This window comes from Sycon ciliatum, chromosome 7, assembly GCF_964019385.1.
Source record: "Sycon ciliatum chromosome 7, ocSycCili1.1, whole genome shotgun sequence".
Taxonomy (NCBI): Eukaryota; Metazoa; Porifera; class Calcarea; order Leucosolenida; family Sycettidae; genus Sycon; species Sycon ciliatum.
In genome coordinates this window covers 32,815,558-32,830,191 of record NC_088649.1, presented here as the reverse complement: position 1 = coordinate 32,830,191, position 14,634 = coordinate 32,815,558, and the positions used below count along the sequence as shown (strand labels likewise).

The 14,634-nt window shown below is 48.1% G+C and overlaps 2 protein-coding genes across 2 annotated transcripts in view; both read right to left on the bottom strand.

Moving 5' to 3' along the window:
- Positions 1 to 5,291, bottom strand: part of LOC135821349 (uncharacterized) — a 15,111-nt gene extending 9,820 nt beyond the window's left edge. Inside the window, exons 1-2 of the mRNA XM_065334418.1 lie at positions 4,929 to 5,291; positions 772 to 913 (exon numbers count right to left, since the gene is read on the bottom strand). Of these exons, the coding sequence (XP_065190490.1) occupies positions 772 to 913; positions 4,929 to 5,210 (424 nt within the window). The 5' untranslated portion in view covers positions 5,211 to 5,291. The remainder of the gene's footprint in view (positions 1 to 771; positions 914 to 4,928) is intronic.
- A 2,237-nt stretch (positions 5,292 to 7,528) lies between these two features.
- The window catches only part of LOC135821351 (ATP-dependent 6-phosphofructokinase, muscle type-like), a 38,481-nt gene continuing 31,375 nt past the window's right edge, over positions 7,529 to 14,634 (bottom strand). The window contains exons 21-24 of the mRNA XM_065334419.1: positions 14,052 to 14,113; positions 13,049 to 13,263; positions 10,847 to 10,937; positions 7,529 to 8,706 (exon numbers count right to left, since the gene is read on the bottom strand). Of these exons, the coding sequence (XP_065190491.1) occupies positions 8,574 to 8,706; positions 10,847 to 10,937; positions 13,049 to 13,263; positions 14,052 to 14,113 (501 nt within the window). The 3' untranslated portion in view covers positions 7,529 to 8,573. The remainder of the gene's footprint in view (positions 8,707 to 10,846; positions 10,938 to 13,048; positions 13,264 to 14,051; positions 14,114 to 14,634) is intronic.

Below are 14,634 nucleotides of genomic sequence, written 5' to 3'. Positions count from 1 at the left end.
TTGTTCGAACTCAGATGCATCAGTGAGAATAACGACGGTGTCTGCTCCAAACATTGGAGCTTGCGCTTCCTGCCAACCGACTGACACTTCACTGACTCACGGCTGCCGTCTGGAACACGGCGTTTTGATCGGCTAAGGGGCCATCCAAAAATTAAATTTCACGGTCCACGTTAGACTCGGCCGGAAGCCGGGTTTTCCGCATCCGTAGGAACGCCACCACCCTTCAAGGATCAAGGCGCAGATGCAGCTCCTTTACCTTAAAATCCTTCCGCTTCCAAGCAGGACTTGAACCGAGTACCCTCTGTTTCTCAATCATGGTCTTAGACCATCTCACTATGCCTGCCTGCACCTGGCCATCCAAGGTTGCCAATAAATAACATTTTCAAAACGGCAAGTTTTCGTTTGGGTGTGGGCGGACGTGAAGGAGTATTTGCATGCTGTAGAGCCACCAAAACATTGATTTTCGGCTTGATTTTCGGCGAATTCAGTGCGAAAATTGCATATTCGACAAAAAGATCGGTGATTTCTTCGAAATCACTGTTTTCTGCAAATTCTTCTGCCGGCCGATTTGGGAAATGCCTGCCTACAGACACCCACCAAACACACACACATACTCTCATGCATATGCACAAACATACACACACACACACACTCTAGATACATGCATACACATGTGTGAGTGGGCGACCACCCCCCCCCCCCCCCCCCCCCCCCCGCACACAACCCATACGCCCCGCATTTCTGTGCGCAGCTAGAGATGTCTAAACTCACCATTAGCTGCATAGTTGATTTCTTGATCCATTACTGCCTGCGTTGTCTCAGACCACGTCACTGATGTGTTGTTGATGACTTTAGCAAAGAACGGTAGTCTGTAATGATATTGTGGCTGTGACAGGCATTTTAACGGTGCATCCTGTCCAGAACATTTGAGAACACGAAACATTCTGTAAAGGGGGGGGGGGGGGCATCCGTGAATATCGAACTTTTTTCCATCAAACGAATTGTTTTAGTTTAGACCCAACCCCTCCCTCCATCCGCCTCAGAACGTAAAAAAAGTTGATACATACGTGCAAATTACACAACAAAAGTCAGAAGTGTGTCACTGCTCCTGCGGGCATGTAGGTTGTATAAGGGCATGTTCGATTGTACGAATCCGTGAGCCCCGGACCCGGATTCGCCAAATTTGTACATGTTCGATTGTACGAATCCGGATCCCGAGAGCACGGATTCGGATCCAGCCAACCCACCTCGCAGAGACGGATTCGACGAATTCGACGGATTCATTTCCATGGTACGACTCATATCTACTCAAAACTCCCAATATGCGTACACTAGGTCAAGAGTTCACCACAACGCATACAGATACTACGGGATGAGCTGTAGCAACGCGGTTGCTAAGGCCTTGAAACGGATTATCGGTTGTGCACATTCGATTGTATCCGTCCGATCAAAGTGATCTGGTCGGCGGGGATCGGGATCCAGTTTCTACAATCGAATGCAGCCTAAATGTTTTCTGAAACGACAGTGGTCAACCCCCTTCCCCCCCCCCCCTCCTTTCGTTTCCTGAAAAAATGTTCAATATTTATGGACGACCAATAAATTGCCTAAAGTTTGCGGTTTCCTGAGGAGATCCTTGTAGGACGAAGGCATGTGTCACTCCTTCCTCACTTGTTGATTTCCACCTGGCATGGTCATCTCAACGTTCGTGATGGATACTCACCAATCACTGATCATAGTGGCGTCCTTGTCAGTCACATAAACTATTTCCTTCTTGCTCATCGACGATTCTTCAATTCTCTGGGTGTGTTATGCCTGGTTCACACTAGGCCAATTTTCCGGCCGACACGGACTCGTACAAAAATCCTCATGATAGGGGAGTGGGGGCTGGGGGATTGCCTGGTGTGAACGGTGTTGTCGTACAGGTTTCCGACAGATCTGCGGCGATTTTCTTGTCGCACTAGTTTTCGGCCAAGTATCGACTGGTCGATATTTTGGCGAAAAGCCAGCCGATTTTTAGTGCGGGCACGTGATGGAGCGGGCATCGGACCAATCACTTTGGGCTTTTCGCCATGACAGCGGAGAGCGTCGGTGCAGACTGTGAACTGGCTGCACTGGAACGCTTCTAGACGCCAGCCTTTTCACGCCTTTGGCCTTGCAGCTCGTTTAAAAACTATCTCATTTCCGCTGTCTAGCGTCCATTACGGTCTAGTGCGGCCGTGTGCCGCGTGTACGTGTGTAACAGACAAGCCTGCAACTCAACTATAGTACAAGCGGAATTGCCCACCGTTGTGTGTGTGTGAACAGCTAGTCCGACTCATCCAACACAGTCCGTTGATTTCTTGTTGGAGTCGGTGTGGGAACATGGGCCGGAAAATCGGCCTAGTGCTAGTGTGAACCAGGCATTAGGATCGTGGAGTTGAGGTTAGTAGAGAGGTTGCGCACAACAGAGATTCGTAAGATTTCGACCGTCCGGGTTCGAGTAACGAAAGTTGCAGCGAAGATCCGTCCAAGCGCGACCGAAACAGAGCAGATCTACGAAAATATTTTTCATAACGTGGAGCACTAATATTCAGATATTTTACAACTCCTTGTCCTGACTCTCCGTACCGGCACGCGTGCGCAGTGTCGACCTACTGCGAAAAAATTCACACGTGCACAGCCTCACGATTTACGAATATTCGTTAGCTTCTTTTCGTTAAAAATATTCGCAACGGCGCTAAGAATTTTCGTTGTGCGCAACCTCTCTACTAACTGACAGGTTGTATTGAGTCCTTGTCTTTTTGTGCTCATCTTCCATCTAATGCCTACAGTATGTTATTTTTGTTTTTTGTTGTCCAAATCTGTCTTTGTTGGTACCAGGCAGTCCTGTATCGGGATGAGATTGCGGGTTCGATTCCCAGCGTCATTGAAGATTACATGTATTTCCACCTTCCAGGGCCAGGAGGCCCATCTGAGATTGGGGTACCTGGATTTGGTTGGGGAGCCAAAGGTAACGAGGGAGAGGAGATGAGTGCCGCCCTTAAAGGGGAAGTTAAGGCAAAAATTAAAATTTCACTAGTTGTAGTCTCCGGGGTGCTGAGTCGAATGGTCGTGGTCCGAGGAAGCTGAGACGATTCCTTCCTACTTGAATCCCAATCGAACTCGCGCACTTCCACCGAAACTGGGTGACTGCGCCCTACTAGATGGGGATTTGTATTCAAAATGTCAGTAAAAGCGCCATTTCGTTCTTATAAAAGCACGGATGACCGCGATTGGCCCATATGTTGTAGTCTTTTGGACGCTGAGTCGACTGGTTTTGGTCCGAAAACGCTGCGATGCAGCGTTCCTCCTTTATTCCCAATCGAACATGGTTGAACAAGCGGTCACGTGCTCCTGCGTACGCCTGTCACCTGGTCACCGTGCCTGCAGGGTACAACTTACTAGCCTGTTTGACCTTTTTTGGGTGCAGTCCTGTCACTCGAGTTGAACCTTGGTGTGAAAGTTGTCGCCTGCTGGCGTGGTGACCAGGTGATTTGGGCACCCAGGAGCACGTGACCGCTTGTTCAACCATGTTCGATTGGGAATAAAGGAGGAACGCTGCATCACAGCCTTTTCGGACCAAAACCAGTCGACTCAGCGTCCAAAAGACTACAATATATGGGCCAATCGCGGTGATCCGTGCTTTTATAAGAACGAAATGGCGCTTTTAGTGACATTTTGCATACAAATCGCCATCTAGTAGGGCGCAGTCACCCAGTTTCGGTGGAAGTGGGCGAGTTCGATTGGGATTCAAGTAGGAAGGGAGCGTCTCAGCTTTCTCGGACCAAGACCATTCGACTCAGCACCCCGAAGACTACAACTGGTGAAATTTTAATTTTTGCCTTAAAGGGGAAGTATACCCTAAAATCAAATTTTCACCAGTTGTAGTCTTCGGGGTGCTGAGTCGAATGGTCTTGGTCCGAGGAAGCTGAGACGCTCCCTTCCTACTTGAATCCCAATCGAACTCGCGCACTTCCACCGAAACTGGGTGACTGCGCCCTACTAGATGGGGATTTGTATGCAAAATGTCAGTAAAAGCGCCATTTCGTTCTTATAAAAGCACGGATGACCGCGATTGGCCCATATGTTGTAGTCTTTTGGACGCTGAGTCGACTGGTTTTGGTCCGAAAAGGCTGCGATGCAGCGTTCCTCCTTTATTCCCAATCGAACATGGTTGAACAAGCGGTCACGTGCTCCTGCGTACACCAGTCACCTGGTCACCGTGCCTGCAGGGTACAACTTACTAGTCTGTTTGACCTTTTTTGGGTGCAGTCCTGTCACTCGAGTTGAACTCGAGTTGAACCTTGGTGTGAAAGTTGTCGCCTGCTGGCGCGGTGACCAGGTGATTTGGGCACCCAGGAGCACGTGACCGCTTGTTCAACCATGTTCGATTGGGAATAAAGGAGGAACGCTGCATCGCAGCCCTTTCGGACCAAAACCAGTCGACTCAGCGTCCAAAATACTACAACATATGGGCTAATCGCGGTCATCCGTGCTTTTATAAGAACGAAATGGCGCTTTTAGTGACATTTTGCATACAAATCCCCATCTAGTAGGGCGCAGTCACCCAGTTTCGGTGGAAGTGCGCGAGTTCGATTGGGATTCAAGTAGGAAGGGAGCGTCGCAGCTTCCTCGGACCAAGACCATTCGACTCAGCACCCAGAAGACTACAACTGGTGAAAATTTGATTTTAGGGTATACTTCCCCTTTAACTTCCCCTTTAACTTCCCCTTTAATATGTCAAGCTCTGTGTAACAGGATGTATCTAAATACTTCTTGCCGCTACGGTCAGAAATTGACGATGGGCGGATCTACCTTTGCCTAAGTCATTTACCAGTTACGAGCCTACAAGTACGCATGCAATCAGATCGTCTTTAGCCAACGCAATCCATGCGATCAGTGTGCCTTGCCTGTGTTACGTCAAGTCCAGGTCCAGCCCAGTCGTCCCAGCGAATAGCTCCGACCCGTGGTGCTGCTGCAGCTGCTGCCGCCGCTCCTGCTGCTCGTTGTGCCGTCCCCTGCTCAACGACGTTCTCACCTGCCATTACTTCATGCTGATCTGAGGTTCCGTGCTCTTGCCGAGAGGCCTGGTCGTTTCTGTCGGAGCGTTCCTGCAACACAGCCGCCTCTGACCTTGCCGCTATTCCAACGTAAAGCAGTATGAGAAGAATAGACATCAATGGGGGTGCCATTTTTGGACAAAGGAATGGCTTCCGACGAGATTCCAGTTGTGCTCACGAGCAGCAAGTTCCAGCAAGAAAAGAACTTTTTGTATTTTTGTATTTATATCATTATCTCATGGCACATCATGATGACGGCCAATAAAACTGAGACAAGGGTGAAAGCCAACCACAGCTACTACTACTAGATGAATTGTATTCTTGTACGTGTTCTTGTACTCCGGTCGCTGGGAATGTTGCTTTGTGCGGCAAGTCCGTCTCTGACAACTGCCAGAAAAATATCATGTCCCTGACATGTGCGCGGACTTGTGCCTGGTTCACACTGTCACTAGAACATGTAGGCCGACATGGCCATGGGCCACATGGACTCGTAGACGAAAATTTCTGCAGATCGTGTGCAGTGGACCAGGGAGTCGTACAAGTAACTAATGCCTGGTTCACACCACGTGACCAGGGAATAATACGACTCCCTGGTTCACACTATACTACAATTTATTTTCCTTTCCATTCCCCAACCATTAACCAGTGAATACTACAATGTTTATTCTCTTTCTGCATACTTTTGTATGTGCCCGTGCGCAACGCGCGCGCGCGCGTGTGTGTGTGTGTGTATGTGTGTGTGTGTGTGTGTGTGTGTATGCCTCAATCGCCACTCGAATTTCTGTTCCCCGTTTTTCGATAAGTCTCGTTTTCGGCGAATACTTCGGCCGGCCGATTTGGGGATTTTCCTGGTAACGATCTTTCTCATTGGGTAATGTTTGTTTGAGAGGAGGTCAAAGAACACGAGTCACACGACCTTAATGCACTAGTACTAGGCCTTGGCGGATAATGCCGGCATAAAAATTGGCAGAATTCGGTACTTTTTCTGGTAAGTTTCATGCATGTTTGGTATTTGGATAAAGAAAGGGAGCAGAATTCGAGGAATTGCCCGCCATAAGGTTTGTATGGTTCTGCCAACCCTGCTTTTCGAGCAGAATCCGCCAAGGGCTACATCACACCACGGAACAAAGCGCTGCGTCTACGTCCACGTTAGGAGTTTTTGGTCGGTTGTCATGATGATCCGTATACGGGGTGAAAACGGGAGCAGAGGAAACGGGAGACGTAGACGTGGTGGTAGATCTAGAGAGAGAGGGGGGATACGACTTTTTGTATGAACGTGCGTATCTCCCCCAGCCTTTTTCCGAGCGACCCTGTACTTCGATGTAAGTGCGTTCAAATTTCTCCAAAAACTTTGCCTGTCTGATGACACGACCACCCGTTTTGGTTTTTCACCATAGACGTAGGCGTAAATGGGAGTCGGAGAACGTAGTGTGATGACGGCCTTACTAGTACCTGGAGATCGGGTTTAACGAAACTTTCCCTCCACCGAACCGCCGATTTTGGAGAATACCGAAAATGTTACACCACTGACAATTTCTGCTTTTTACACAGTAGTTGCTCACACAACACGATTCTGCGATGGTTGCATTCTGCGATGGTTGCATCGGATTGGTGTGTACTTTCGTATGTAGATTCACGAGTACGGCTGAAACGATCGTGGGTTTTCCGATTTACTCCTTTTCCCAAGGCTAGGCCTTCATAATAGAGAGGTTCCGGGGTACGATTTTCCGTGCCAAAATCCGTATGGGCGCTACGGATTTTTTCCAGGCGTGCTCCATACGATTTTTCGGCACGAGAATCCGTGTGGACTGGCTTTCATACGCACCATGCTTCGTATGGAGATTTTGCGTCATCGGGTGCAGAAAGATTTTTCGCGTACAAATTTGGTACGAGAAACTTCGATTTTTCGCGGGAAGTTTTGATTTCGGTACAAATTTTCAAAATAAAAAGGCATAGCGCGGGAATGTGAAGTGTTTGCGATCGTAACCTAGGCAATGACGGCAAACACATAAGTTCCGTACCCCGGAACTTTTCACTGCTCGAAAACGACGTATAAAAAATCCGTGGAGCCTCCACGGATTTTGGCACGAAAAATCGTACTCCGGAACCTCCCTATTATCAAAATCTGCATTCGTGACCAGGTAGCTCCTAAACATGGCAGTTATAGAGTCAATTTAACCTGAGAATATGCACCATGCCCCTGCATGGCAACTGCATAGTCACAGTGGTAACTGATTCAAACTTCACAAAAAACGAGGGTTCTCAGTACCTTTTGGACTCAAAATCCTTAACGAGTAATCTATAACGTAACGATTACTTGATCGACAAGGAATTATCGATCGCTTGCCGAGTAATTGGTATAATCGTCTCCGCCCTATTCACGAGTGACCAGCAACTCCTGAATTTTAGTTGAGGGTAGATTTCAGGTGTCATCACAACACTCTGGCATGTAACAAGCGCACAGAACTTGGAAGGTACCATTGAGTAAATGCACTACGGAGAGGCCCAACGGGCTTCGCAACAAAACCAACACCTCCTGGAGGCGGGCAGGACAGAGTGTGCGGCGTGCAACCTGCTAATGTAAAGCAAGCCGAGGATAGGGCGTGAATATAATAGCAACAGCAGATATTCTGTGCGGGCGGAAAGTAAAAATAGTTGAGTGCAGCAGAAGCAATTGTTCAGTGATAAAATGTAATAGGAAGTATATAACATATTCCGTTCGGACCTAAATTTGCAAAGTGACAAGCTAAGACAACCGATGAACTGCACGTGACAGACATTTGTGCGGTGGCACGATTGCCTGTGTCCACACGTCCCATCCTCTCAGTCAAAGGACAAGAGAAAGTTACCAGCCGGGCGAAGCGTGGTCGAACACGGACAGCAAAAACACACACACACACGTACACACACACACACACACACACACACACATGTACACACACATGCACAGATACAGACACACAGACACACACGCACACCCACGCGCACACCCACACACACCCACATACACACGCACACACACATGCGCACATACACATACACACGCACACACACACACACACACACACGCGCACACCCACACACACCCACATACACACGCACACACACATGCGCACATACACATACACACGCACACACACACACACACACACACACACACACACACAAATTGAAAGGCACGAGGCAGAGATCACCCAGCTCCAGTGCAGCATGACACACACATCAAGGAGAACATACGGTCATCATCTGTGTGATGTGAAGGAGCGACCGTCAGTGTCCATATTTCCAAGAGAGTAGGTTGAGGGGAGCACTTGGCAGGTGAACTTGTCCAGCAACTGACAAGTCTCCCAAGAACTAGGCTGACCCAGTCCCAGCAGGCTAATAAAATAAGATTGCTTGTAATGAAGTGGGGATAAGCACGCTATCTAGTTAGGCGGTAGTGGTGGTGGTGGTGATGATGCGCTGGCTGCTGCTGCAGCAGCAGCGCCATCGGCCTCATGGCGTGGTGCTCTGCTCAATCTCGTCGGCTGCAAGATCGCCAGGCTTGAAGTGGTAGTCTCGATGCTTGGCGAGAATACGGAGCAACGGCCGTAATTCCAGCCACCACTGGTCCAGCGGTAAGCGGTTCCTGCAGAGATCACGCAAACCGGGTTAAAACCGGGTTAAAGAAACAAACAGAACAAATAGTTATACTCGGGTGGAGAGCCAGGGGTTAATAGCCAAGGATTAACCCTTTGAGACCCCAACGATCGAATTCGATCGTTTGGTATACAGTGACACTAAAATAAGTATATCTCTGGTGTTCCTTCACCGATTTTCATAAACAAAGTATCTACGTTTCGAGAAGACCCTTGGCTATAACGTCGAAGTTATCCGAAGTCTCTAGGAGTTGCGATGCCGCCGTGGTGAGACTCGAAGTCGGAGACAAACTGAAAAATGCACTCAGATCGAAAAATTCAAATTTTCACGCTGCACTTGGCAGGAGATTTCCCCGGAATGGTATGTCATACTCAAGCATGCTGCACACCAATATTTTGCGCTTGAAACGAGCTTTCCGCTGTAGTTTATTTGAAGTCGATGCGATGAAGGAGAATGGAATGGCGGCTGTTTGAACTTTTCTGAAGCTGTTCGCGCACGGCTGCTGTTTTGGGCGGCATTATAGGCCACGCAGAGCAGAGGCTGTGCAGGTAGTTGGCTTGAGCGTGGTACTATTCTCTTCGTCTTGGAAATACCTTTCCAACGGTGGTTAGTTTGTAAAAATCGGTGAATGTTTCATAGAGATACGAGCGAAAGTGCATGTTATTTGAAGGTGCGTAAATTGTCGTACTTTCAGTGGGGTCTCAAAGGGTTAATAGCCAAGGATTTATTTATAAGAAGAAAACGTGTAGCTCTTTAGTCCCCTTTCCTAGATACTAGTACTAAAAAATATTACGAGAGAGAGAGAGAGAGAGAGAGAGAGAGAGAGAGAGAGAGAGAGAGAGAGTGAATGTGCTGGAGGAGGAACTGCTTCATCAATCATGCAATCACAACAATAATTTACTGCTGCAGATGAGTGCCTTCTGTGTGTCCTGTCAGGGGCCATCCAGGATTATCGATAATTTTCACGAAACGAAAAAGTTACTTATGACCCTCCTCCCCCCCCCCCCCCCCCTCACCCCTGAACGAAAAATATATTGACTTGACAGCTAGAATGGATTGATGTTTCAGATATCAATATTTTTCCTAACGAAAACTCACCTCGACCCACCCACAAACGAAACTTTCCGCTTTGCGTAAGACATTGACAGTTATGGACGGCCTCTTAAGCACTTATGACAGGGGTGAGAAAATCATGCCGAATACTCATCACTTACAAGCTATGTGTGTACGGTCGTAGTCGACACTCGTTCACAGTTGAAACCGTGCTCATCATGTACTGTACAGTACTCGCATGGCAGTCCAGCCAGCAACATGCAGGTGGAACATGCATTCCAAGCTACTGCCAGCCCTAGTCGTGATCTCTACACGGAGAGCTGGTTAAACAAGTGGTCTGCCTCCTGTAGCTTCATTATTCTGACGGGATACGTTACCGCTTTCTCGCAAAAGGCCTCAAAGTCACACTACAGCACTAAAGTGAAATTGAAGAGCGTAAGATAGTTGCTACTCAGTATTACCAAGAGTACATAACCCCAAGAGTGTGCAACTCCAGCTATGGGGTCTGCGACGGCAGAACTTCACATCACGTGATGAACCCGTGCACTCTAGTGCATGATAGATACTGGGTTGTACGCAGCCCAGCTTTGGGTACAACTCTCTTGTGGTCACTTTGCACTGTTTGCCAGCATAACCTTTTGAACCATGTCACGTGATGTGAAGTTCTGCCGTCGCAGCACAGCATAGAGGTTGTGCAGGCAGTTGCACACTCTTGGGGTTATGTACTCTTGGTATTACCGAAAACTCCATCGTTAACAAGAAATGTACTGTAAAACATGTAATTTTAGGTGCATTAAAATTTCGGTGCCAGGGACCTGCCAGGATTCAGGTGTAATGTAGAATTAGGTGACCAGCGTTCCCTCCACATACAGTGCATACTCTAGTGCCTTTCAGGTGTAATTTAAGTTTAGGTGCCTGGTTTCTCGAAATCACCGAAATTAAAGTTACACCGAAAATTACATGTTTTACAGTAATCGATAAACAATCTCCAGGGATCGTTTCACTCCTAACAGATAAGAGAGGGACATAAGTCAGTCGGCTATCATGTTGATGACAAGCCGGCACTAGACACTTACTTGAAATCAGTTCGCAGCTTGAGCTCACTGACTGGCGTGAACACAGTCTTACGTGCACGCATGCCCACCGTGCACGCAGTTGCTGACGAGCCTGGAGAAAAATAATAATACAGAACAGAGGCAAGGGATGATGTTAGAAGACGAATAGGGGAAGAGAGAGAGAGGGAGGGAGAGGGAGGGAGAGTGAGAGAGTGAGAGAGAGAGAGTGAGAGAGAAAGAGACAGAGAGAGAGAGAGACAGAGAGAGAGAGAGAGATAGAGAGAGATAGAGAGAGAGCGATATAGATAGATAGATAGATAGATAGATAGAGAGATAGATAGATAGAGAGAGAGAGAGAGAGGGAGTGAGTGCGAGAGAGAGAGAGAGAGAGAGAGAGAGAGAGAGAGAGAGAGAGAGAGAGAGAGAGAGAGAGAGAGAGAGAGAGAGATAGATAGATAGATAGAGAGACAGACAGACAGACAGACAGACAGAGAGAGACAGAGACAGAGAGAGAGACAGAGAGATAGATAGATAGAGAGAGAGAGAGAGAGAGAGAGAGAGAGAGAGAGAGAGAGAGAGAGAGAGAGAGAGAGACAAAGAGAGAGAGAGAGGGGAGGGAGAGAGAGAGACATAGAGAGAGAGAGAGAGGAAGAGATAGGGAGATAGATAGAGAGATAGAGAGACAAAGAGAGAGGAAGAAAGAGGGAGATAACATAGATAGATAGAGAGAGAGAAAGAGAGAGAGAGAGAGAGAGAGAGAGAGAGAGAGAGACAAAGAGAGAGAGAGAGAGGGGAGGGAGAGAGAGAGAGACATAGAGAGAGAGAGAGAGAGAGAGAGAGAGAGAGAGAGAGAGAGAGGGGAGGGAGAGAGAGAGAGACACTGAGAGAGAGAGAGAGAGAGAGAGAGAGAGAGAGAGAGAGAGAGAGAGAGAGAGAGAGAGAGAGAGAGAGAGAGAGAGAGAGAGAGAGAGGGGAGGGAGAGAGAGAGAGAGAGAAAGAGAGAGAGACCTCCTCACACAGCAGAATCTATGCTGGAACTCGCATGTTGACTATGTCATCACAAAAGCGTCCAGGAAGATGTTCCTTCTCCTGCGACTATGCCATTCCTTAACCCTTTAAGAGCCACAGGAAATTTTCAAAAATCTGCATTTTTTCATGTTCCTCGGATCATAGCTTCAGTTCTACTCACTCAATCCTCACAATCTAGGGCTTCCTGGAAAGGTATTCGCGAGAGGAAGAGAATGAGGTCGATCATGATAGCCAGCACACCGTCTATCCAGCGCTAGATCGCAGCGACAGTACGAAAAATGCCCCATATGCGTCCAATTGCGTCCCGCTCCAGATATTTCATTCTACTCGATCGTGGAGTTTCAATTTTTTTGCTGTGTACCCTTGACAATATCAACAGTGAAACCCGTGCAAATTCGAGTAAACCAGCGTGACGAAAAGTCTCAAAAATCTCAATACTAAAGTTGCACTGCGCGCTTTTGAAATTGCCGCGATCGCGGCTCAACTTACGAGTGATTTATCTCGGGAACCGTTGCTCGCAGCGCTTCGCGGATTGTTTCTCCCGACAGGTGAGAGTTTTCTCTTCGCCCTGGATATTTCGATCGATGGATTTGAGCGAGATTAGACTGAGTTACGATCTTTTGAAGTTTTGCATTTGAATGCGTCGTTTACGACGCATTCAAGTATGGGGCGGCTCTTAAAGGGTTAAACACTTCTGCTCTCTCCTCCATCTATCTACCTTACATCCGCCCTATTCTTGAGTATGCTTGCACTGTCCTCTCACCCCTCCCCGCAACCTTCAACGACCGGCTTGAGCGCATCCAACGGCTTGCCACTCGCCTCGGTTTGCATCTCCCCCTCTTTGAACACAGAACCCACTCTGTGCTGCTGCACCGGCTAAAATGGCCATCACTCAGCAGCCGCCGTACCCTCTTCCATATTCTTCTTGCACATAGCCTTCACCATAGAGATGCACCAGCAAACATCTTACCTCGTGCCATCTCTTCCGTATGTACCAGCTCACATTGCTCAGCACATCTATAGCTCCATTGTGCCCAGCCTATGCGATAAACTCCTTATTGCCATCACTACTATTTCAGCAAGCAGCTAAACTTTGATCTCCCTTTATCCGATCCCCGTGCCTGTAATTCTTTTTCTCTTATTGGCCACAGGCCACCATGAGAATAAAAGATTTCAAACAATCGTTCAACTCACATTGCGGCTGCGGTTCTAGCGTGCAGTGGTCCAGAAAGAAGTCCAGCGAGCACTTGGCAAATCTCACACCCAGATGCCGATCGTACGGAGAAGGCAGTCCTCCCTGCTGCATGTGTCCGAGCACATTGGAGCGTGTGGTGAACAGCTCTCCGCCCTCTGCTGAGTACAGGTTTGTGATGAAGTCAGTCGTGTAGTAGGGGGAGCATTTCTCATTTCTGACAACACAGAAAAATACATAATGTCAATCAGGTTTACAGATGTTAGCATATAATACTGTACAGGCAGGAAATTTCGTCCAACTCCAAAGAAAAGGAGTTCGTCCGGTTGTAAATTCCGTCCATGGATCATAAGAGTGTATTGAAAAGCTGGATAAATCAGGTACGTTTTGTACTGCGTACACCTATTAAAGGATAGCGTGCGCGTAATCCGAACACCTGCCACGGTTATGCTGGCGAGTTGCATGCGCGCAGTGAGTTTCTGCCAGGGAGTGGTTTTATTATTACTCTGCTGCTCGCTAAAAACGGGCTGGAAACGTACAACTGGGACACTACACCGCGCGATGTGAGTTCTTGGCGTCGGCGAGCCCCATACAAAGGGTATCAGGGGTTATACACTCTTGGGGGCTTATATACTCTTGGGGGGGGGGGGGGGGTTATATCTTTGTATGTGTGTGTGGGGGGGGGGGGGGTTATACTCTTGAGGGCTTATAATACTCTTGGTATCAGTACACGGACGCACACACGCACATACAAACATACCGAACTTTACCAGTTACAAGTCGAACTTTGACTGTCAGAATTTGAAGGAGACAAGTGGGGGTCGACATACCAGCGGTAACCACCAGCACTGCTCTTGCTACAGCTCCTTGTTAAAGTCGGCCTATTGAAAATCGCCGCACTATTGCCACAACAGGATTGGCAACAGAAGGTGCAGGCAACTGCACAGTCTGGGTGCGTGTGTGTGGTGGTGGTGGGGGGGGGGGGGGGGCTAATTAGGAAAGTACCTGAGGATAATGCCTCTCCAGATGCCTTGCTGAAACTTGCTCACCAAGTGCCGGACGTCATTCTGCAAATGCACATCCCACGGGGGCACCCAGACAGCACAGGCAGACAGAAGAACAAACAGATGAAACGACAAATGAACAAACAGAAAGATGCGAGGGACACATCAACACAGAAAGGAAAAAACAGATAGGTATGAGGGACAGATGGACAGACGGACAGGTATGAGGGACATATGAACAGACGGAGCCCAAGACCGTAAAAACCAGCGACTGGTGATTGAAGTCATGACATGTTTGATCGACCTGAGTGGATCCGGTGCGTGGCCGCACACAAGCACTGGGAAACCAGGCAAGTTCATGGCATATGCTGGGGATGAAAGGGTAACAAGGAAAGATCTGTCCATATACTAGGAAACAGTCTTGAGGAATTGATACTTCTACGGTTACTATCATGCGTTTCAAAAGTATAGACCTCGAGACTTTTTCGAATAATTCAAATTTGGTTTGAACTTTCTGCGAAATTTCTTCGGAATATTGCTCAGGCAGCTCACACAATTTTTCTCGTGTAAATTTCCAAGCGATT